The following is a 26,140-nucleotide window of genomic DNA, read 5'->3' as shown; positions in this document are numbered from 1 at the left end:
CAGCCTGGAGGTGTAAGCCTCTGCTGCCTTCTGACTCTGTACTAGAGACCCTGACATACTGACTTCTGTTGCTACAAGGAATATGGGAACTTGTGGCACCAACAATGGGAAGATTTTGCAAAAATTTCCTGGCACATGCAAGATGCAATCTTCTAGTTCCTGTATTATAAGAAATACTTTATATTGGCTTTGTTGCACTGGCTGACTACTAGGTGCTAATGCCATTTCAACTTAGTAGTGTTGAAAACTACTTTAGGTAACACTATTAGTATTTAAATAAAAATTACAGCAGACGACATCCAAGAAAAGCAGAGGAGGCAGGGCAGGGAACACAAGGCAATTTTTTGCTTCATACTATTCTATTATATGCAGTTCTCAAGCACATTTACATTTTCTGAATACGCTGCTGCAGTTCTCTTCTGCAGATGGTTCCTAGAAATCAGTACTCATCAGTGGTGATCACCAGCCATTTTTTTTATATAACTGCGCTGCTGGACAGGCAACACTTGTATCACTTGTAAATAATACTGAACTGCCATTTCATGGTTGGATTCAATGATCTTAAGGGTCTTTTCCAACCTAAATGATTCTATGAAAAATGCTTCACTCCTGAGAGGAGAAACTGTTGCTAGAAACCAATTAAAGCCTTTCTAAACAGAAGTTATGCAAAGCACAAGTCAACATATTGATAATCTTGCACATACTACTGTGTTCAAGACAAAAAGAGACACAAGTCTATATACGCAATTACAGTAAGATTAACAGCCGCCATTAACATACAGAAGGACATTCTCAGCCCATGTCTAAAAGAATGAGCCTACAAACACTGAGGAGCTCCCAGGCTCAGGTGTACTCCCTGCCTGGGTTGTGATCCCCAAATTAACCAGTACCCAGGCAGGCCCCATGATCCTGCCTTAGCTCCCAGGAGAAGGTCACCTGCAAGGAAGCTCTGGTGAACTCCACACCAGCTCCCAGAGGGACTCAAAAGTGCATTCCCACACTCCAGTCTAGACACAGGTGTACTGCTTATCTCAGCTACCCAGTGAAAGCCTACTGCTTTTCAATGACTATGTAAGGGACACATGCTCCAAACTTGGGTTCTTCAGTTTTCACCTTACTTTGTAAAGCAGTCCGGTGCAGACAGCCCTGGCAGTCTACTGTGGTGCAGAATTTGGAAATACAGCCAAACTTCCAGCTATATAATACAAACTGGACACCTCCTTTACATATGTGCTTTTTGTACTACAAAGACCAATTCTAATTCTCTGCTATGATTTCATGCTCTGCATCAAAAGCTACTGATATTTAATTATTTAGGCTGCAACTGACAGTTCTCAATTTATTTATCACACTATGACTGGTTAAATATGCAGAAACATTACTGGAAGTTGTTACCTACTATCAACAGTAGGGCCTGACATGGGGATGTATAAAATACAGATCTTGTGTCCGGGCTTTGGCTGGGATAGAGTTCATTTTCTTTCTAGTAGCTGGTACAGTGCTGAGTTTTGGGTTTAGTATGAGAATAATGTTGATAGCACACACTTGTGGTTTTAGTTGTTGCTAGGTAGTATTTATGCTAAGTCAAGGATTTTTCAGCTTCTCATGCCCTGCCATCAAGAAGGCTGGAGGGGCACAAGAAGCTGGGAGGAGACACAACCAAGACAGCTGACCCAAACTGGCCAAAGGAATATTCCATACCATATGATGTCATGCCCAGTATATAAACTGGGAGGAGTTAGCTGGGGAGATGGGGGCAGATTGCCGCTTGGAGCATCAGTCAGCGGGTGGTGAGCAATTGCATTGTGCCTCATTTGTCTTTCTTGGGTTTTATTTCACTCTCTTTTTGTTATCTTCCATTTCATCCTCCTCCTCCTCCTCCTTATTTTTATTGGTTTTATTATATTTTTCATTTCAATTATTACACTGTTTTTATCTTCAACCCATGAGTTTTATTTGGTTTTGGTTCTCCTCCCCATCTCACCACAGGCTGGTGAGGAGTGAGTGAGTGGCTGCGTGGTTCTTAGTTGCTGTCTTGGGTTAAACCACAACCTCTCAATAAAGTGGTAATTTGACAAAGTAGGGGATGTCAGGATGGTAATACAGGATGATTTTCACCTCTAAATACATATCAGAAGAAACTCTTGTGTATAATCAGCCAGGACTTGTCAAAGACTGAGTGTGAAAACAAAGAACAGCAATAGCCTTAGCTTTGCCATAGACTTAGATGGTCTTAGTCAAATTGTCTGCATCCTTTATGCATCCATTTTTCCTTCTGAAAATGGGCACATTATCCTGCTATGGTGACACAGCTAATGCGTTGGATATAAACAGGTACAAACATATTAAAAGTATTATCCTCTAATTATAGGAGTATAAATTGAAATAAACATAATGTTTTATAGAGCTTTTCTTAAATATGTCAGGCTGTAACCAGCTGTCACTAAGACATCTTTAGTATGCAACCACCACTAGATGGCAAAGTTATACTGCTCTCTCTGGACACTGTTACTCACAGATCTTAAAATTTGTGGTTTTAGGAGTCTCAAGACAGAATGAGGAATAAACCATGGTGTCAATAAGCAAACCAAATATTTATAGCCATGATTCTGTAGTCAAAGAACTGCTTGACAAATTCAAACTAGTTAAATTATAGCCTATTGATCACAGTAAATTGTACGCTGGTCTAACTTGTTCCTCTATTAATAGATCAAGACTGTAGGAGAGGGAAATTTACTTTTTAAAGCACTGAAAGCTGGAACAGACCACACTGACAAAAAAAAATCTTGCTAGATTGGATGTGTTCGTTTTGGTTTTTTAATGTGTGCCAGCAGTGGGGGAAGAGGTGGTGCTGCTGCAGAATTTTAACAAACTGACTGGAGTTAAGGGATTAAAGAATTCCAGCCATAGTTATGCTTCCACCACAACTACAATACGAATGAAAACTCTGAGAGTATCCCATGCCTTGTGATTTTACATGAATGGAACAGGAATTTGGTTTCTGAGGTCAGAACTTTCAAGTGCATAGATACTTTAACTGTTTCTAAGTTTCACAGAAAGAATAAATTGCGCAGGCACTTTTGAAAGTTTGTACTGAGAGGTTGTTTTAAAAGTACAAATAGAAGTGGTGTCATCTCTCTGGATTTATACATGATTCAGTCTAACATATTTCAAAACCAGCTTTGCTAGCATTCATCTGTTTGGAAAACATAATAAATTCCTTAATACATTTGCAACACCATTATCTAGATAACCAGATTCAGGATAATTCCTTTTAGTTTTATAGTTACGGCTATAAAGTATCAGAAACCAAGAATCTAATTATGGCACAGAACATGGAGACAGGCAGGCAGCTCCAGCATTCATGCACATCTGTAAGATTTAGATTGCAACTCAGATGGGGCCACTGTATTACAGCCACGTTCTCTGACACTACCTTATAGATATGCAAAAAAGCTCTTTATCTCTGGAATAAATCAGATCTGTAGGTGTAAAGTGAATGCAGTTTCCTCCTGCAAGTATTATCAGACTCCAACATATTGGGTCTATACTGCAAAGACATGCACACGACCAATTTCAGTCAAGGGATGGAACCAGAGAACTTTTAAAAACCGAAGTATCTTGCTCGCTCTGACTTAACACGTTGAAGGGGTAAAATATGTTATTTTAAAATGGTGCCGATGGCTGCCTGCAATAAATTTTAAAAGCACATCACAGTCTTTCAGAGTTATCACCTTTTGCCATTTGAATCCGATTTATTAGTTGTTGTCTAGACACTTTCTGCTTATCAGTTTTGATACAAATGAATTCTATATAAATTTGAATACACTTAATTTAGATTGAGATGTTCTCACTGACACGTGCTGTACAAAATCAGCTGTACCTCACCTGATCCTTGTTTGATGACAGGAGCTGATGGAGGTGGTGGTTTCTTCGGTCTCTAAAATTTAATAAGGGAAGAAAACAGATTGTGTCAAAATGCCTGTAAATCTCATTCATAAGGTTGGAGTTAATCATACACTGCTTAGCATTAATAATTACAAGTCTTGAGACTACAGATCTGTCACATATTTCCCCTGAAATAACTTCATTAAAATAAATTTGAAGAGAGAAAATAGCATTGACAAATAAAATCACATTTTTCTACTTTAGCAATTGAAATGTTCTGCTGAGGGTAAAGAAAAAGTCCAGTTTATGTGCCTTAAGATTAGAGAAATACATTAATGTTGGTTTACATCAGTAAAGCTATTTATTTGAGATTTAACCTTGTAAATATTCCAGCCTATTTTGGAAAAAAACAAACACAAATAAACAGATAGCTGTGGCAAAACCTGAAGTGTTTTTTCAGACTCATAAATAGCAAAAACGCAAAACGCAGGAAATGCTGCAAAGGTTACAGTGTATTCACTCACTATGATACTTCTACACCTCCAGTTGTGAAAGACAGTTATCAAGAGTTTTAGATGTTTGGTGAAATGAAATAAATTCCAACCAATCTGTTCTTTTTACTTCTACTTTATCTGTTATGCCTATTTTCCTAATAGATCTGCAATGGTATGGCTAAGAAACATGACCCCCAAATCAGCACCAGAACCGTTTCTCTTACCCCTGCAGGCTAGTGGAGGAGTGGCTCAGTTCAGGCTCTGCCCTAGAACTCTCAAGTCTTGATCTGAATGTTGACAGGGGGTAGGTTTTTTATGAAGGCTAAGACCCTGCCACTCCCCCTTCCTGGCAATTTCTCTCAAATCTAGCAAATGCTTTAATCTCTGGAGAAAAAAAATTAACCTGTTTTGCACAGACTGAGTAAGTCTAACAGCTTAAATCTCTGAAGTTGCCATCCTTCAAGCCTCGGTTTTCTCCTACCACCTTATCCTAACCAGACCACCTCCTGTCATTAACCTGAGAAAACTGTGGCCAAGAACTGAGGAGTGCAGAGTGATCTTCTCCAGACTGGCTGAGGTGGGTTATCATCCACGAACAGTGAGTACACCTTACACACTCAGAGACACTTCTTCAAGAATTTAGGTAGCATGGTTCAAGGTTTAAATGAAGAAAAGTGCAGAAAAATGTGGAAAGGAGACAGGGACAACAAATGTCTTGTGACAGCAATTGGGAGTTTGGTTGATAATGGCTGCAGAGTGAAATAGTTGGTCCTGAGGATCCAACGGCGCAATATACACATTTGGGGGTTTATTCTGGAGTGGTGTGAGCCTGATCCCATAGGTCAGCAGTTGGGATACATGAGGTGCACTCCTTTCACACATCTTTTGGCTTAGTTTTCATCTGAAAGGATCTAGTTCATGTCCCCTGAGAGCTGTCTTTGAGGCAAACCAAAGCACAGCAAATGCAGATGGACAAGTGAGAGATTCACTACAAATCCCACTCCTGATTAAAACTAAATCACTAATGTAGATAAAGACAAAGGAGAAAGGATCCTATAGTTCGTTAGACAATGTGGCTTTATCTGGAGGCTGATGAGGGAAATACATTGTTTCCAAAAGGCAGACAAAGATCAGAAAGGAGGTAGTGTGAAGGAGCCTTAAGACTGCTGAGGGAAACATGGAGAAGCAGGGAGAAATTACAAGGGTCTGTGGCTGGATAACCAGGAAGCTGATGGAGACAGACTAGAAATGAAGCCAACAGAAAGGAAACCAGAATTGGTTGGGAAAGAAGAGATCAAAAATATCAAGCAGGGACAAAGAGTGAGAGGGGAGAGGAAAACAAGTTGGATAAAAAAAATTTGATGTAGGGATAGAAAGTAAATCCAGATGGTGATTTAGACTCAGGTAGTAAGCCCAGGGGAAAATTCTGTAATTGAGACCACCTGAGAGGCAGAGACTGGGACCAGGCAGTGAATAGAAAAGGCCTGGGACAAACAGCCATGTGTGGAAAAGAATCAGGATTGGAAAACTGGGGACTGAACAAAGAGACAGGAAAAGATCCCAAGCTTTTGTTCAACAAGCAGAAGAAATACTTCAACAAATACTTTCAGACCATGGGATGGAATCCAAGGTTTCTGGATCACATCAGAAAATACCTGAAAAAAACACTGGAAAAGTATCTATTTCCTTCCCTTTTAGCACAGATTCAAGCAAAGACCAACAGTCTATAGTCCTACTAGTTACTTACTCATGTGGCCACCAGATCTGTGCTATTTTAAAAATTTATAAAATTTTATTCTTCACATTTACAGCAAACTTAGCTGCAATTTCTATGTGTCTGAGTATTTTTCTACCAGTTATATTCATTGTACTCTGAAGAAAGAAACACTTTCTATGTAATGTAATGTAGTATGTAATTAATGTATGTAATGTAATTATGATATGTAATTTATAAGTTAAAGAAGACTGAATACATTTCCCTGTGAAAAATATGGTTAAGACTAAGATTTTTTTCTAATATAATAGACACACAATGTTATGATTTTTGCCTCTTCTGGAAATCACCTTCTTTTATTATTAGGCCTAAAGCCAGGATATACACTCTATTATGAAATTGCGTTTTCATCTCCCAGAGGTTTTGCTGCTTTTCTAACTTCATTTTCAATAATTATCATGTTAGCTTCTGTTAGATGTTTAATAGTTGCTTTATTAAGCTTTCTAAGTTATTTAATTTTTGCCTCTGGCATCCAGTTTTATTACCAAAGATTGAAGCCCAGTGTCAGTAAGTCTCAGTTTTATCACAGACAGCTTGCACTGTCATTGTGAAATACTCAACAAAAGCCTGACAGCAAGCTCATAATATCCCACTGACGACTGAAAAGGTTCCTAAAAATGGAATGGACTTCTGGGAGAAGTAATCCATTACTTTTTTCCAGGAAGCCACAGGATTTCTAAATATTTGGCAAATAACAATGCCATCTCTTTCAAATAAATAGAAGCTGAAAAGGCTTCTGCACTGATTTTATACCTTCTTTTTTAATAATTATGAGAGAGGTAAGGAAACATACCTCTGAGATACCAAAAACTCACTGTTGTCTTTCAAATCTCACAGTTAAAATTTTACCATTTTCATTCTGGAACAGTGCTTGATGCTGTCCATCAGCATGCAGATGATACACTAACTTTTCATATTCCACCACAAAAACAATGGAGAAGAATTAACAATTCTGGTCATCACTGCATCACCTGACTCAGTAAATTACCCTGGGACCTCCAGTTCCTCTCTTTCTCAAACTTAAAACACAGGACAGAGGACTTTCAGAGCAACATAGTGGAGGCAGGCTGACTGGATGGGCCAACCACATCCTTCAAAGAAACTCCATAACTTTGAGTGCCACATGTTCTCTTCATGGATGCTTTGTAATCCTGAAATTTGTTTCCTTTAATGACTTTTGTTATTAAGTTAGAAGTAAAACTTTGTCAAATCACATATCTGAAAGAATTTCTTTGAACTTCGTTTTCATTCTGTATTCTACAGTGAAAAGGAAAGAATACCTTGCTTACCTCTTTTTCAAAATCAGAAGGAAGAAGCTTGACAAAGTTATCTGGAAACACACCTCGTCTGCCATTGAGTTCGCCTTCCCACCAACCCACATCAATGCAATCCTAAAAAACAGTAAAATAAAATGAAAACCACGATATGCTTGTGTGCTGAACAGATCTGTATACTGAAGTGCTCTTTTGCATAATGTCCTGCCTTCTTGCTAGAACATGACAATTTACTGGAGTGCCAGGTTAACAGGGTAATCTACCAGATAAAACTCCAGTAATCACCCTGCATTACATTATCACAGGGAGCAGCTAGGAAGGAACAATAAACATGCTCTAAGAGCTCAAGAGCTTGTCTGTATTTAAAGCAAAACACTGTTTCACCATTTGATCTATTAAACCGGTAAGCATATTGAGCATGTATGATACTACTCTCTGACTTCATTTCACAGAAAGAAAATAACTTAATTAAGCACCGTACATCCCAGGAGGTAAAAATGCTCGTTTATTTCCCATACTTTCAAGAAAAGCTTGACACATTAGAATTATTAAATTTAATCACAGTCCAATTAAGAAGGCATTATAAACCTGATCAATAACAGCATCACCTTTTTCTGCAGCATTTTTGAGTAGCACAACGCAGTGTGTAGAAAAACAACGTACAGCTAAATGCTCGCAATAAGTGAACTACTATATCAGTGAGTCTAAATGATGAAAAAAATAGTACAGTTATTTTGGTAATGAATAATAATAGTAACAGAATCCACAATCATTTTAGAGAAGGTTAAAACTGTTTCTTAAATCCTGGATGTTAAGCTCTATGTTCACTTATTTTTGTGTTGCTAAAGGGAACACTTCCAGTTGAGATTTTCTACATTCTTTTACCCTGAAAGCTGTAGGTGAACCAATTCCAAAACACAATTATGGGAAAGTGACCCACTGTCTGCTCAGTCTTAAAACCATTTCAGCCAATTTCGGCAGTTTTCTCAGCACCAGGCTGGCCAACCTTTCTATCCTTGAGCAGTAGACTTAAATCTTCATGTGTCTCAGAGTCATACAATAAATATTACACACCTGAGACATGAGGAAAAGTGAAATCCCACAAACAGTGCATGGGTTGGACACGACACTCATCAAGGATCCCACCATTCTATGAGACCCAGGGCTAAACAGGGTTGGTTTACAGCTTGGATCTCACATCACCTGGCAACATCAGCCTTAAGCATCACTGCTTCCACAGCTACAGATCTGGACTAACCAAACCGTCTGCACCTGTCAGGTATATCCAGCTGTCCTGGTAGCAGAGCCACAACGGAACTGCTGAAGAGTTCAACACGTTGGATGTTCTTATTCCAACATTTCTAATACAACCCTGTGGAAACTCTCCCAGATTTAATTTACTTTTGTTTTTTTTTTAAAAAAATCACATTTCACCATTGTTCAGAAGAGATCGGTTAAAATTTAGCAGCTGTGTTCTCTGAATAACTCAGTGGTACTGACGTAGGTCTAACAGTTCTAGCCTGGGGCATGGTCACTGTTCCAGGTCATCCTGCAGTGAGGATTCTCCACTACTCACTACTGCAGAAACTGAGTGGTTCTTTCCCTGCAAAGACTTGATTTGGGCTGTGGAAAAAAGCATGATAATGTATAAAGCTGGCTCATTACAATCACCTGTCTCTTCCTGCTTTTCAGTAAGGTGAGAGAGTGAAAAAGCTGTGCATCTGGAACACCAGAATACAGGGACAGGAAGGAACAGAGGAGTATGAATATAACAAAAGTAGGCAAGAGTGGGCAGGCAGTTTAGGAAAAAGGCAGAGGAAAAAACATGCACTTTCGCAGAGAACAATGGTATAAAAATTGAACAGAAACAAATGAAACAGGCCAAAGACTACAAGCTTCATATATGCTATGAAGCAACATCTCTCCACAAACAGCACTGAATCAAGGGGTACAGAAGCTTAGCATTCTTGTGGTGTGAGAAAATAGCTTTAAAAACACCTAGTGAAACTGCATGTCTTAACACTTTTTATCTACACGATTTGGTTGTGAAGGCATACCTGTTGTTCAGTACATGTAAAAGCTCTAGGGTTAAAAACATCACACAGTCAAATCAGTCACTGTTGTAGCCATGTGTATAGGGGAACAGAATGTTAAATATTCATTAAAAGACAGATTTGGTCTGTTTTTCAAGATGAGTACCCAAAATGAGCAAAGACTTTAAAATACAGCCACTCTGATCTTCATTTCATCATCTGCCTAGGAACAATCATAGCATGCTCTCACAGTTTTAGAAAAGTTTTGAAGATAAATGCTTACAAAGCATCTGCACACTGCAGCAGTACAGAGGGGAAAAAGTAAGTGAAAATGAGTATTCCTTTGTCTAGAGGTAAACAGTAGTTTAAATAGGAGAGGGAATTTACTGAAAATAATCTGAATGTGAATGGGCAATAAAAGATTGCACGATAATACATGCATGCAAAATAGCCTTACTGTTACATTTCCATTGAAATAATTTGTTTCAGCTGCTACAGGGATGACAGAATAATGCAAGTTAACATAATGAGGTGTACTTAATACCAAGAGAAGTCTTAAAAATATTGTGCACAATGATTGTATTTGTTGGTATTTTTCTCTAAGTTATAACACATAAACATTGGATGATATTTGAGAGAAAACAGACTAGCATTAAAGATCATCGCTTTTATGTTTTGTTGTGGGGTTTTTTTTAGTTATTTTTCTGTTCTAGGCTTTTTATTTAGCTTATTTAGCCCACCTCACCTCCTGAGATAGAGTATGCACTAACTAAATACACAAGCTAAATAGCCTGGCTTCTTATATCACGTCTGTTTTGGGTGTTGGTTTCCCCCCCGCCCCCTCATATCTCAGTTCTACTCTGATGTATTCTGTTCCTGATCTACAAATGCAGGCACTGAACAATCATTTCATTCTTTTTCTAGTTGTTTTCTCTCATGCTCAATCTGTGCTTTTCTCCTGCATTCTCCCTTCTCTTTTGCAGGGTGACCACCTTCACCAAGGACTCTTACCTTTTCTAGACCTTTTCAGGCATTATTTAGGAGGTATTTACCAGCTCTGTTAGACTGTCAGACCTCTGTTAGTGAACAGGACTGATTCTTGACTAGCTGATGTTTTCAAAATATCTGCTGAGTGAATACCGGGCTCCATGAAGGACCAAGATAATCAGCTAGTCATGCATGGCACAGGCAGGCACTGTGCAGGATATTATTACTCTTACCGCAGAGCCAGCGCCCCTCATTCCTGATGTGAAGGCACCCTGCCACTTGGCTCTATCTACTTGCGCAGCCTAGTAATCAGTGCACTCAACTGTTCTATCACATGGCGTGTTTTATAATGCCCTCCATCCCCTATGCCACTAATCTGAAATTGCCAAAACATTTATGACCCAATTTAGATTTTGAAAAATATTAAGAATAATTCAAGTGCCCAGGGATCAAAAGCTTGTGCTTCAACTGATAGCACAGCTTAGTGCTAGCTATTAATCCTGACTAAACAACATACAACATCACATATATTCTTTTTAGGTCAGATTTTTTTATGTTCTTAGGAAACACAGATCTTACTCCTACTTCTTCATTTTATTAACACACATGAATTTTGTATCCAATTTTTTTTTAAAAACTCATTTGTCTTCATGAGGACGCTGTTTGTGTTACATGTTCTTTAATCTCAAACAGCTGCAGGTTTGCTTTTTTCTGCTCTCCAGCTTGTCACTCAGGCTTAAGCAGCCAACCACCACACTGGATTTTCATACAGTAAGTAAATATTTAGGCAGTTTCTCTTTAATTTTCTCACTTACTTTATTTACCAGAGGAGGCTTCTGTGTCACTGAGCAAAAGGATAGAAAGAGATCTCAGAATTTAATTGAAAGATCTGGTGAAGAATCTCAGTGGTGGTGCCCTCCTACTACTCACAACTGCAGGCTTGCTATGCTTTAGCAACCTCTGGAAGCCCATGTACAATGTGGGCAGCAGGTACATCTTCATTATGAGACAGACCACCACACAAGGACACCTGAGTTACAGCTGCACAAGCTGCCTCAAACACTAACAAATGACAGAGCTATGAAGCACAATCAAGGCAACATGATTAAAACAATGTGGTTGCCTGTGAACATTGAGCTAAAGCTACTCCAGTACTCCTAGATCTCCATCAGCCATGTAATCCTAATCATATTGTCTTTTTTAATATATCTTCATGTGTTGAAGGTCAGCAAAATGGCTGTAATTTCAATATGCAGATTTTATACAAAAGGTCTCAAGCTATTACAATCCAGTATCAATATTCAAAAAGATCGCCAAGCCTGTTTTCACTGTTCAGGCAGAGGCAGATTCATGAAATAGAGAAAAAAAAAAATCTAGAGGGAAACTTTAGCATTTTCTCATTGAAACACAAATCTTGGTTTTATCCTCATTTCCAGTGAAGTAGTTTTGTTCCAAAATTGTGTCTCTGATGAATTTAATTCAAATTACTTTTTAGAGAACAGAGTAAAGGGAGGGAGGCGAGGCAAAATGAAAGGAGGATTGAAAAGCTCTTCTATGGTGGAATGAACTTCCATTCTAATTCCAAGCTCAGCAGGTCCCAAATAACTGGTAATAAACTCAATACACCGGATTTATTAGCAACATTAATTTGGTGATAAGTATTAGGGTAAGGAATTGGGCAAAACATACTGATGAGAAAGACAGAGGTACTGAGGAATAAACTTTATAAGAAAATATAAAACTTTAAAAATTCTTAAAACTTTATAAGAAATAAATATTACACAAAGCATAAGGTACTAAAATGCCAACCTGAGCTGGAATTCTTACGTAAGTAAGAAAAATACTGTAAGATGAAAGAGCAAGCATGGGAGAAATGGCAACTACCAGAAAACAAGAATACAACTAGCTTTTGTCAACATGTTGCCAACAATTTTAAGGGTATACACAGGTGAACTAAAAAACACCAGTCCTCTTATTGACAAAGAATAAGAGGGAGAGAACCATCCTTCATGTAATTAGAAGTGAGACAGTCAAGCTGTGAAGAAAATTGTAGGAGGGAATCATCTGGAAAAAACAGACATTTTGCAGAAGGGAATATTAAAACAACAGAAAAGAAGAAAATAAAACACAAACCCTAAACCAACGATAAGAAAGATAAGAACACAGTTTCACTCTGAAACTTGTCTGTGGTGACTAAAAGAGGGGGTGGGGGTGGGGAAAGAGAGATAGATGCATGACTAGAGAGACCAGATAAAAATCGTGCAAAGATATTTTAAAATACGGGCAAAGAAAGTTTCCATTTGGAGCACCAGATTTTTCATAGTGTTACTGAATGTAATGAAATACAGTGAAATACTTAAGTAGGGTTGACAGTATAAGATCATGGCTTAGTTTCCTTTCAGCAGCTGCAGTGATCCTATAGTCACTCTCATATTGGCTAAGAAAAGTCAAAGAACACCCAAGTCGTGCTTCCTCCTCTTCTGGGTGAAAGAATCACAACGTTGCTTGGTCTCTTATGCACACAGTATCCTATATTAATAGTTTTCCTTAGCAGCAAAACTGCTGCTCTGATATTAGAACAAACATCGTGCCGTTCCTTCCCTCAGTGCTCTCAATCCAACTGTAAAAAGGCAGACTGTGGCGGAGACTGAACAAAAAGCTCCAGCATAAGGTGCCTTACACTACGTAGTCTTACAAATACTCCACTCAGAAGCACAGAAGCAGCTCTACCTAGACAGACACTACTGACAAGATGCTAGCCCTAGTCATCTTCCCAGCCTAGGAGTACAGCTGGTCGCAAGACAAGAACACAAACTTCTCTTCAGTCAAACACCATCACTGGTTTTCTTTGGCGGTAAAAGAGATGACAATGGAGGTTGGTAAGGCAGAGCTGTCAGTCAGTCCCTTGCTAACTCGGTCTTCACTTTACTAACTGATACCACATTAAAGACAACAAAATTAAAAGATGCAAGTTCACACCTGGCAGGTGACATCTCTCTCATGCCAAGCTGTATCCCAGCTATGAGCCTGATGATGATAGATTGCCCGGTCATGCAAACATGAATGAACTCTCCATCCCGAAAAAGCTCATGACTTCACAACCTTTCCCTCTGCTCCAAGCAGGCAAAAGTTACACATACTCCAAAGACAGAGGGGGTTTTTACTTCATAAAAAGTGTTTTCTCTTAAAAAACAGGCTTGGTTATTACAGATAGGTTTATTTCTAGCCCACACTACTACTTGCACTCTAGGACTTAGCTGGATGAAAGGATCACAAAGGCAACCAACACTTTCTCTGAAAATGGAAAGCAGCACTTCTGGTTGTGAACATATTTATAATAAAAACTCATGATGTGGATTTTTTCCATTATTTTTCTAAAAATCAGTGAAGATTACTATAATTTACATGTCGGACAGGCACCAATCTATGCTTTCTTCCAATTACTATGCATTATTTTACTTTTTTTTTTACCTTCAAGCCACTTACAGGAGAGTTACTATGTAGTACGAGACTGTTCTTAATCACTTAAATAAAAAACAGTAGCTACTTGGCTCTCCATTCAGTTACAATTATAATTTTTCTCTTGTCTGTGTTCAGGAACCCACTGGGCTTGTATCAAGATCATCGCTGAAGCCAGCTGCAAATGCACTCAAGATTGCTCTCTCCAGCATCAGCAGCCATCTGATACTCACTGGGAATCTACCAAAAACTGAGCAACTTCTGCAGCTTACCAAAATAGATGGAAAACCTGAGAGCACCTGAGCAAGGCTGGTAGGGCCTGCCTAAATAACCTATTCAGTCACTCCATGAAGCACAGCACCGCCACAGCTTGCACACAAGGGGCGTAACAAAAGGTTGCAAAAGATGCAGGAACAGTTTTATGGCAGGTAATATCCACTGCTTCAGCCATGTTTTCCATTTATTTTAGGGACAAAGATGTTTCCTGCCTTTTCCTCCAAAGCAACCAGGCCTTCAAGGCAGCACCCGCACCCTCATCCCTTGCTGCCTTTAGAACTGACCGTTTCAGAGAGGGCTGTGGCACCAATTCATCTCTCCCCTCCCTAACCTACCTTCCAAGCTGCCCCTAGAAAAGCAGAAGGCTTTTGTTGGTAAAAGTAAATGAGAAGTTCTTCCTATTCCCCAAGGTCCCAAAGCAAGTAACAAGCTATGTATTTATTTTCTCTTCTATCCGTGACTGTAACGGCAGATGTGTAAACCCTTGAAGAGGCCAATCTTCTCATCTATAAATACAACTTCTGTTTTTCTGAGGGAGCTGATCACTGCATGGGCTGGTCCTCTCAACATGCTGCTACTTTGTAATACTGCTAAAATATGAAGCCATGGTTTTAACATCAACCCATAACTGCTCAATTTTTAGCTTTCCTGATTAAAAGTTTTTGATACAGAAACATTTCACCATCCAGATGTCATCATTATAGCTAGAATAGAAGGCAATGTCAAGAACAAGAACAAGCAGGTCATCAGGAAAGGTAGCTGCAAAGCACATATTCTGGAATGCGTACTCTTGGATAACAAGTTTTATGCTCATGATGCATAGTCATCATTTACATCCTAAAAAAACTGGTCTATGAGAATTATCTTTTTAATTTAAGATTTAGAGATTACTAAATGTAAAATATACAACTAGCAAGCTAAATTTACAAAGTAAAAATTCAGACTATTCAGAGTATTGAGATATACTGTAATGGTGCAGGGTTTGAAAAAGTGAAATTTTCTTGGTAGGATAACACATTTTCACAGAAATCTCCACTAGAATACGCAGTTCCTTCTATAATTAAAAAAAAAAAAATCCCAGCAGTTGGCAGTTGTATTCATCAAATGTCTGCTTACCTTGTGCCCTTGTAAAGTTGGTTCTCATTCAGAAGAATGTTGAGCCGGTAAAATCACATTATTCAGAAAGCCATGCATACCTCTTACACTTGCACTAAGAGCTTTCATGTAGTGAAGACAGGGTGGAGTGTCTTTGTGTTAGAATCTGGGGGAAGGCCAACAGGGCAGATGTTGTAGTAGGAGTCTACTATAGGCCACCCATCCAGGACAGAGAGGTGAATGAAATATTCTATAGGCATTTAGGAAAAATCTCACAAATGCTTGTACTTGTTCTTGTGGGAGACTTTAACTTCCCAGACATCTGCTGGAAATACAACACAGCAGAGCGGGACCAGTCCTGGAGATTCCTGGAATGTGGCAGATAACTTCCTGACACAGCTGGTGAGTGAACCGACCAGAGTAGGTGCCCTGCTGGATCTCCTCTTTGTGAACTAAGAAGGACTGGTGGATGATGTGGCAGTTGGAGGATGACAAGGGCACAGCAATCACAAAATAAGAGTTCTCTATTCTTTGAGAGGCCAGGAGAGGAGGAAGCAGAATTGACATCCTGGACTTCAAAAGGGCTGACTTTGTCTTGTTTAGGCACCTGCTTGACAGGATCCCTTTGGAGACTGTCCTGAAGTGTACAGGGGTCCAGGAAGACTGGGCACTCTTTAAGAAGGAAGTGTTAATGGCTCAGGAGCAGGCGGTGCCCAGGTGCTGCAGGAGAAGCCGGCAACAGAGAAGACCACCCTGGCTAAACATGGAGATTTGGCTGCAACTCAGGGAGAAAAGGAGAGTTAACAGCCTTTGGAAGAAGGGGCTAGCCACTCACAGTGATTACAAAGAGGCTGTGAGGCTATGCAGGGTGGAAATCAGGAGGTCTAAAGCCCAGCTGGAAATCAATCTGTCTTCAGCAATCAAGGACAACAAGAAATGTTTCTATGTCAGTAGCAAAAAAAAAAGACCAGGGAGATGCAGGGGGAAACACGGTAACAAGTGATGAGGAGAAGGCTGAGGTCCTTAATGCCTTCTTTGCCTCAGTCTTTAATAGCGAGACCAGTTGTACTAAGGGAATCCAGCCTCCTCAACCAGAAGACAGAGACTGGGAAAACGAACCCTCCGCAGGAGATAGTGACCTACTGCATCACATAGACACATGCAGGTCTGTGGGACTGGATGGGATACACCCGAGGGTGCTGAAGGAGCTGGCTGGGGTGCTCACAAAGCTGCTTTCCATCATTTACCAGCAGTCCTGGCTAACTGGGGAGGTGCCGACTGATTGGAAATTGGCCAATGTGACACCCATCTATAAGAAGGGTAGGAAAGATGATCCAGGAAATTACAGGCCTGTCAGCTTGACATTGGTGCCCGGGAAGCTGATGGAGCAGCTCATGCTGAGTACCATCACACAGCACATATGGGACAACCAGATGATCAGGCCCAGTCAGCAGGGGTTTATGAAAGGCAGGTCCTGCTTGACAAACCTGATCTCCTTCTACTACAGGGCAACCTGCTTATTGGATGAGGGAAAGGCTGTGGATGTTGTTTACCTTGACTTTAGGAAGGTCTTTGACACAGTTTCCCACGGCGTTCTCCTGGTGAAACTGGCTGCTCATGGCTTGGATGGGCACACGCTTTGCTGGGTAAAAAACCGTCTGGATGGCCAGGCCCAGAGAGTTGTGGTGAACGGAGTTAAATCTGGTTGGCGGCCGGTCGCGAGTGGTGTCCCCCAGGGCTCAGCGTTGGGGCCACTCCTGTTTAACATCTTTATTGATGATCTAGACGAGGGGATCGAGTGCACCCTCAGTCAGTTTGCAGATGACACCAAGTTGGGTGGGAGTGTTGATGTGCTTGAGGGTAGGGAGGCTCTGCAGAGAGAACTGGACAGGCTGGAGCGATGGGCTGAGCCCAACTGGAGAAGTTTCACTAAGGACAAATGCCGGGGGCTGCCCTTGGGCCACAGAGAGGGACCTGGGGGTGTTGATTGACAGCCGGCTGAACAGGAGCCAGCAGTGTGCCCAGGTGGCCAAGAAGGCCAATGGCATCCTGGCTTGTGTCAGCAATAGCGTGGCCAGCAGGGACAGGGAAGGGATCTTATCCCTGTACTCAGCACTGGTGAGGCAGCACCTTGATTCCTGTGTTCAGTTTTGGGCCCCTCACTACAAAAAGGTCATTGAATGACTCGAGCGTGTCCAGAGAAGGGCAACGAAGCTGGTGCAGGCTCTGGAGCACAGGTCGTACGGGGAGCGGCTGAGGGAACTGGGGGTGTTTAGTCTGGAGAAGAGGAGGCTGAGGGGAGACCTCATCGCCCTCTACAGCTACCGGAAAAGAGGTTGCAGAGAGCTGGGGATGAGTCTCCTGAACCAAGTAACAAGCAACAGGACAAGAGGGAATGGCCTCAAACTGCACCAGGGAAGGTTTAGACTAGATATCAGGAAGCATTTCTTTCCAGAAGGGGTTGTCAGGCGTTGGAATGGGCTGCCCAGGGAGGTGGTGGAGTCCCCATCCCTGGAGATGCTTAAGAGTCGGGTTGACATAGCGCTGAGGGATTATGGTGTAGTTGGGAACTGTCAGTGTTAGGTTAATGGTTGGACTGGATGATCTTCAATGTCTTTTCCAACCTAGACGATTCTGTGATTCTGTGAACTCCGCTATGCTGGCAGCAAGACATTAAATTGCTACTACCCTCACTGTTAGCATGTCTGTAGCAGTCTTTCAACAACTGATAGCCAACCTCATAATTTAAAGAAAAACAAACCAGCTTTAATGTGAACAAATGTGTCTACGGCACTTTTCAAGATATCAACCATACACGCAGAGATATAGGTAATACATAAAGGCTTCTGAATTTGGGGATTAAAGGCCTCATAGAAAGACAAATCTGAAGGACAAGTGCTCTGTCATTCAGCACACCATGCAGTGCACCTGTGCGGAAGCACTGCAGGCTCAACTGCAGCGCTTGGGCCAAGAGGTCCCAACTCTCACAAATGCTGGAGAAGGCCACAGGACAGGGTCTGGGATTTTTAAATTTGGTGTATAACATCACTGAGCAAAACCAATAATGTATGGGGAAATTTCTACTTTTTTTTACCCTGTTATTGAGTAACTGCCTTGATTTAAATATATGGTTAGGTGTCAAAGATCAGTATTATTTTAGTAACTTTGTAATGAACTAAACAAAACCTGACCTCACACCATGTCAGATTTTCATTAATACAACCTTGTCATTGTGGGAAAACAACAAAATCACGTTAAAGCTAGGTGAAAAAAGCAGTTTAGTAATATTCAGGAATGTTTCTTTAAAATTTCTTACTACATTCAGTATCATGATGCTGAAACCAAGGCATATTCTCAAAATTCAATTTTATTTTAAAAGTCAGAAAACAATTTTAGAGTCTTCATAAATTCTTACAAAGCTTGATAAAATACCTATGGATGAAGGAAAGCATCTCTCCAGCAGCATACATTATACCCACCTTGTGCTACCTAAGCCTGTATTCAAAATGATCAAGCTTTGTTACTTCCTAAACTTAGTTATTGGGATTGAGACCTTACAGTATAGTGCAAAATTTTTCAAATACTTTTGAAGAAAATGGCTGTTATTTAAAGCATCTACTTAGTAATCAAGTACTCCTCAGCAGAAACATAATTTTAAAATCTGGCAATAAAGTATAATGAATCTCTCAACAACTACCTAATCCAAGATCACTTAGATAAAAGAGAGTACCATAGACAATAAATTAGTCTTCTGAGGCAGTCCTGGAGAACACCTGTTTTCCCCATACATATACCTTCTTGCAAGTACTCATAGATTATGAAATACTGAAAGAAAAGTATGAGAGGAAACCTCCCAGACTGGCTCTGTTTGGCCCTGAACCCAGGGATTTATCCTGCTCAGGACCTCAGCCTATGTCCCAAAAGCCCCAAATTCTGCACAGATCCTTCCCAGCTCCTGTCAGCTCTCATGCCCAAGCCATAGGGACATATATCTGATAACACCAGTTGCATCTTTTAATGCTTAAGAAGTCAAAGAGTTAAATTTTTCTTTATCCATAAGCTCCAAGGTTTTACTAACAACACTCTATGGAAGGAAATGGGAGACTGTCAGAAATCAGACATTATTTCAGCTGTGGTTACACTACTCTTTCCAGACAGTGTTTTTTACTGGAAGGCACAACAAGAAAATACCTCTCTCCAGAAGACACAGTCTGTTCAAGAATTGGTCCAGGTTATTGGGCCCTTCAGAAAAGAAACTGGCTGAGAATAATGACTGACCTACAGTACCCAAGATGTTAGAGTAGAGGATCTAGCAGACCAGATACATTTTGTCTGTTAAATCTGTTTCAGGCTAGATCTAACCTTTTGACTTTACACTCTGTGACTAAATAGTTTAATCGGTAATGAAGCTGAAATGCTTTCATGAAATATTTGTACAAACAGGAAAAATTATGTTGCTCATTGAACAAAACAATCTCTTCTGGAGATTCACTTCACTTGCAATGTTTAGTCAGCAGAATATCATGGAGAAATAAATATGTTCCATGTCATAAAACTCTAGCAGTTCAATATTCAAATTAAAACCAAATTAGCCAACACAAAAATGAAAGATAGTGCTAGTAACTGACATAATTTATGCCTCTGATGATCCAAGATACAATATTTACATAATTAGAGTTTTTGTATTTAGAAAGATTATAAAAACATAGAACAAAACATTTGAAGGATTATTTAATGCTATTACTACTTAGATCACAGACATCTTAGGACCCGGGTTCTAATTACAATTACTAATTACTTGGCACTATATGTGCATTTTTAGTTTCCCTTTAAATAGCTCTCCCTACCCCAAAAAGGTTGGACTTCAGATAATACCATCAAACCAGCAGGTGAACCTAATATTCAGGATAAAAGAAAGGATGAAGCTAAGCAGTGAGCCTAATGCCCACATTGTGAGCTTAATAATCACAGTTTTCCAGACACCTCAGCATTTCAGTCATATCTTTTGTAAGCAGAGGCAGAAAAAAATCTTTCCTTTTTTATCTTAAAATGTCACCTTTTTAGATTATCTTGGCTGTATTAAACATACTTAGAAATAAACCCAACTCTTTTCAAATAATGCAAATCTTGAAGCACTGCATGCATGGGAGATCCTACAACTTCACCTGCTTAGTGTGGCATGACCTTCCATTTGTCAAAATTCAAACTTGGGACTTCCCAGGAACAACAGAATCCCCTCCTCTGAAAGCACTGCTGTAGCACTATTATCAGTGATAACAAGAACAGGAAAAGAGAACTTCAGTGCATACTTAAAAAAATAATATATAAATATACTAACAAGAAGAACATTTAAGTGCTAGCTGCTCCCCTCTCCCCTGTATACACAATTTATTTAAATGCTCCACTCAAACATTAGTGTTTCAGTAATGTTTCTAAAGATACCAGTGAAATGTGAGCTGCACCTGATACCTTATTAAACATATTGTCAGGTTTTATCTCTACACAGACCTTACTTAACGCCCCATTGCCAACCACAGCAGCCAAGAAATGCTGCAAGATATGAATAAGTGTTAAAAATTTATTTATAAACATTTAAAAGTCTTGGCCAAGGACAAGGTCTAGACAAGAAGAAAAATGAAAGGACAATTACTCACAGTCTGTTTTCCCTATAACTTACCAAATGTATCACATAATTTTAGAAAATGAACATATTTATTTGATCATCAGCGTCCCCACAAGTTTTATATAACGGCTTTATGTCACTTACATGAGGAAACAGTCATGATCCTATCGAGTGACACAAATTTTACCCCCAAGCACTTGCCACACACATTAGCAGCGTGCCAAAAGCATCTCGTTCTGCGGGACCTACTCCAGCTACCACCCCACACGGCACTGTGGCTTAAAACCCCACAAAAATCCAAATCTTCTCATTTCCATGGGGTCAAAACCTTCAGAGGAAGGTTTCAGGTCAGGGAATAGTGACCCTACTGCTAAGCCAGTCTCTCGGCAGGCTGCTGACTGAAGAGGCAGTCCTGCTCCTTGTATCACCCTTCCCTACTCACATATCCCTGCATGGCCTGTGGCAACGTTGGCAGATGCAAGGCAAAAGGGCAGGAGCAGAACCACCCCTTTCAGCAGCCACCTACTATCAATCATGTAAAACTGCACCCTCAGCATGGCCACTTCGCAAAATAATTTCTTGTATGAAATCAGCAACTTTGGTATGAGCAGGTTTCTCAATCAGCTAAGGAGGTGGGATGTCTTGGGGGAAGAACTGGTGCTGAGCACAATGTAGGGGGCAAGAACATAGAAAGCAGATTAGGTATGGCTATTAGGTCTGGCCAAAGATGTGTTGAATAATTCATGGTTATCTCAGGAGAGAAAAGGGCATGCACCAAGACCCTTTATGGTATTGTTCTCTCTGAGGGGAAAACCTATTCATTTCCAAAGGCAAGCAGTTAAGTGCCTTTATTGCTTACATGCTATTCTTTAAACAGAAAACATCATAAAAGCTTTCTTAAAGCAAGCTGGACATTATTTGATGTTTACTTACTGTATTTCTTTCAGTTTCTATATGCAACATTGTTGCAGAAGTTGCAAATGCTCAAAATATCTTGTATTAAAACCCCAAATAGGGGCATCTGCATGACCAAATATTTAGTGTCAACAAAAATCCACTGTGTTGCTCTGACAGAAACCCATTTTTATCTGTTATTAAACCAGATTACACTTTCCCTTGCATAACCTAATTTTTTTTATATTGTTATATTAATAGACTCATTTCTGAAAATGAGATAAAAGCTTTTAGCTATCAATGAAAATCAAAATTACCAGAATGACTATAATGAAATATGACTAAATTCTTCCCTTCTTTTAAGCCACCATGCTTCTGCTTTGAAAATTTCTGTTTTCTTGGCCAATTAGCTTTATTTTTAATGACCTCAAATATTATCACTTCCTTTTTCTACCCATAGAGTGGAAAATACCAAAAATTTCATCTTAATATGGAAAATGATTGATACTGTCTACCAAGCAAATGGTCATACTGAAAGAAAAACTGAAACTCTTCTAATTCCCCCACATATTTCTATAACCAAGGGCTTTAAAATTTGTGTGTGCCACCTGCAATTAAAAGCATACAGAACAACTCAGCAATGAAAAAAAAACCCCACAGAAACAAATGCAGGCACCAGATAAATTTCTATCCTAGTGACATCACAACCTAGTGAAATGTCCAATTAAGTATCAGCTAGTGTCCTCCTCTATCACACTGTCCAGCTACTGCTCCTTCCCCTGCTCACAGCCTCAACCCACTGGCAAGGCTCTTGTACATAGCACTTACTAATTTCATCCCTTTAGGAGCCTCCTGCATCCATCGGAGCAGCTGTTTTCCTTCACAACCCTACCCAGCCAAGTTCACCTTGGCAATCACTCAGCTCAAGAAAGTGCTCTGGACAATTACGTCCTGCACCAGGATGAGCATTTAAAGGTGTCATAAGAGACAAAACTGGAAGAATTGTCTTGGCAAAAAGGCCATACTTGGGGCAACTGTCTAGAAATACAATGAGAGTGAAATGAAGTGCCTAACAACTATCCTAAGAATTGAAAAATATTAAGCGCTCTGCGTAAGGATAGATTCCACCATACTCTAACACTGTCAAACACACAGAGCAGTCACTGCAACAGTGAAAACACAACATTATTAAAGAGACTAGCAAGACTGAACTCCATTTCATTGTTTCCTTATACTGTTCTAATTGCCTGTACATACTTCTCTGTCTTACCACTTGATGGCATGTACTTTGGGGCAGGGAATCACCAAATGTTCAGCATTTTGAACCACAAAACTCACAGTAAATTATTAATAACAACACCAAAAGCAATTACTACGTTTGCAAAAAATGATTGCCATTATGCTTATTTTTAGAAACTAGGTTTATAGATCTTTTTTACCCCAACACAGAAGCACTAAAAATTGGACTGTCATTAAATAGCAGATAATTTGTCAGGAAAGTCTTTCACTAGTGACAGGCGTTACCTTGTTGTGTCTTTCATGATATCAATGCATCGATTTCCCAGTACTATTTGAAAAGCATCCACAAGATTTTGGAAGGCTGTATCTCACTGATGCTTTCTTTTTCACCTTATTAATCCTTCAGATAGTTTTGATGAACACACAAGGAGACTGGACGCCCCCCATGAAACTCACTTCCTCATGAAACTCACTTCCTCATGAAAACTCTTTTGCAGAATCAGAAAGGACCCCCTACTAAGTTCATCTATCACTTCAGTGCAACACATTCTTACCACTAATGTCACATATTTGGCTCTTAGCCTGTAGCAGGAGAAGAAAGGCTTTGCCATCCAGGTAGGTGGATGCTGAGAGAAAGCCAGGTGGGATATGCAGAGCAAAGCACAAGGTTATTATTCCAGTTGATATATTGATAGCTATCAATTTCAATACCTTGTAAATTCAGAATTACCAGAATTGCCACTGATACTGCCCTCTGCTACCTACTCTGATAGTAAGGCTTCAGGTAAGGATCCTTTTCCATAATTATCAGCTTTTCAAATTAGCAATGATTTCTGAAGTAGTTAATTTTATTGATCCAGACTGTTTTAATTCCTGGGAACAAAGTGGACTTTACTGCCTAGAGCTCAGGTAGATTGATGCAGTGCAGTCAAATCTTTCACATTCTTGCAAGTGAATCTGCTTTCAAATGAGTGCACAGCTGCCAGTATGTACCTGACGTATTTGCTTTGAAATTATGTAGCTAGTACTATTGATTCCTCACAGAGGCCATTTTTTGTATGCCAGTGAAAACTCCAGAATCCTATGCATTTTGTCAGAATTTATGAGAGCTACTAAGAAATTTGTAGTATTTGCCCGAAGAGTCTTTATTAACACTGGAAAGTAGCCTACAGTAGCTATGTTTAAAAGTGCTGGAATGAAAAATCCTAAAATAGTTTCAAGATGACAGTTGTAAATGTCACGTGAATCTTCTGTTGCTTAAAAGCAACTCTACTTATTACAAGTAAAATCTCCAAAATCAATATTTGAGCATGATAAAACATCTGTTTGCCACTCTCCTTCAGCTGCATTGTGCAGTCACTACCAGTGTTCTGGTCCTTATCCAAACGCTGTCAGAAACATGTTGAAGACACTAAAAAAGTTACCAAAACTAACCTACAGGGTCAATCTCATGCCCTCTTGCCATTCATACCTTTCAGCTTATGAATGTATCTTATCATCAAATTGCACAACAATCGCCTTAACTGTACAAGTAAAATCACTGTATTTTGCTTTTTGTTCCCTTTGTTCCAAAGGTGTATTTTTCTTAGACCCCTTTTTGCAAAGCAGAGCTACCACGGCTACTGTTTTATTGCCTTGAAGATGAACTTTCTATCCTCCCTTAAAATTCTGGGCAATATTTTATCTGTTTTTTTATCTTTAAATATTTTACACAAAGGAATTAAAGTACTACCATTTGTCCAATTTAATTTCCAGTAATTAATAAATAAAACCTCTTCTATGGATCTACAAGGATATTTGCTTCACTAGAGAAAATCGGGAGAGACAAAGCTTTTAGGGAAATTTTTGCAATACATTTATATGAAGTTTGTTTCTACTTTTCTTTTAGTCTTTTAGGTAAATTTTAACCTCTGAGAAAACAACAGTTACCACCACATGTTTGGACTCATCATGTATCTTTTCCATGATTTTGGCCTATGCAGTTTATAAAAAAATGACTCAATATGCTGTTTAATCAGCAATTATTTTTGGCTAACATCCTCGCATAATGCCATTCTCCCCCTTATATCTCCCAGAATACATACCATTCTGACTAGTAAATGATCAGCCTCTACTGACTGACTTCAGTGTTTACACAAAACTTACCAGCACATTCTCCAAGTCACTAGGGAAGTCACTTGTGATTCAGCAAATCCATTCAAAATATGCTTTGGCTATTTCATAAAAAACCTCAGATATTCAAATTCCCTTATCATAGAGGCCTATAGGAAGGATCCGATCAGCTTTTGATTCAAGACCTCTACATCCATCAAAACAGAATGAGAACCTGAAACAGATTCTGCAAAGGCCATGACAGAAAAAAGATGTTTGTTCTGTATATTAAACAGATATTTTACAAAGGGACTTTTATAACTAATTTAGCTGAAAAAAAGAGAGGGATCTGATACAATCTCATCCCTTTTATCTGCAGGGCACTGTTAAAATGGTGGTTTTGAATTCTGCATTTACTGATACTACTTAGTAATTCTTTCGACAAAATAAAGTTTTAGCATTTTAAGATGCATATCAGACTAACAGCTTCCTCACGCATATATTCTCACATCTGTGTGCACAAATACACAGGCTTTCCTAGTAATTTACCATTTAGCTCATTTAGGTCATTTCCCTTCCTCTTAGCACTTATCAAGTCCTATCTTATCCTCATGCTTTTAAGATTCTTGTAATGCATTTTACATTATTTTCATGAGATTTCTCTCCCAGTCTTGTGTCACTCACTCATTACTTCAACCACTTCACACATTCTCACCAATGCTGTTGTTTTAATTAAATGCAAATTCAGTACAAGCTAAAATTGTAAGTCTTCAACATTCCTATAGATATGACTGTGTGAAAACAGATTAGCCTAGCAATGGACTTTTCATACCCAGAATTTATATCACTTCCTGATTTTAGTGATTTCAACAAAATACGTTATTTTATGATAATGCATCTGTGGTTGTAGGAAGTACTACGACACACATCTCCTTTAAAGGTAACAATCTTCTCTCTTTAGGTCTAGCTAACTGGGAAGAATATATTCTGTCTAATCCTCTCCAGCACAGAAA

The 26,140-nt window shown here is 39.4% G+C and overlaps 1 protein-coding gene across 5 annotated transcripts in view; it reads right to left on the bottom strand.

The window, feature by feature from the left end:
• SH3KBP1 (SH3 domain containing kinase binding protein 1) overlaps window positions 1-26,140 on the bottom strand; it is a 235,083-nt gene that overhangs the window by 28,615 nt on the left and 180,328 nt on the right. For 4 of the 5 annotated variants that reach the window (XM_074906343.1, XM_074906371.1, XM_074906352.1 and 1 more), the window contains 2 exons: window positions 7,446-7,547; window positions 3,889-3,940 (listed from right to left, as the gene is read on the bottom strand). In XM_074906343.1, coding sequence (XP_074762444.1) covers window positions 3,889-3,940; window positions 7,446-7,547 — 154 coding nt within the window. Of the gene's footprint in view, window positions 1-3,888; window positions 3,941-6,355; window positions 6,362-7,445; window positions 7,548-26,140 lie in introns of all 5 variants that reach the window. The other variant, XM_074906362.1, reaches the window with a different exon arrangement.

The sequence above is a fragment of the Athene noctua genome, chromosome 1 (genome assembly GCF_965140245.1).
Source record: "Athene noctua chromosome 1, bAthNoc1.hap1.1, whole genome shotgun sequence".
NCBI classification, from domain to species: Eukaryota; Metazoa; Chordata; class Aves; order Strigiformes; family Strigidae; genus Athene; species Athene noctua.
This window is presented reverse-complemented; position numbering and strand designations above follow the sequence as displayed.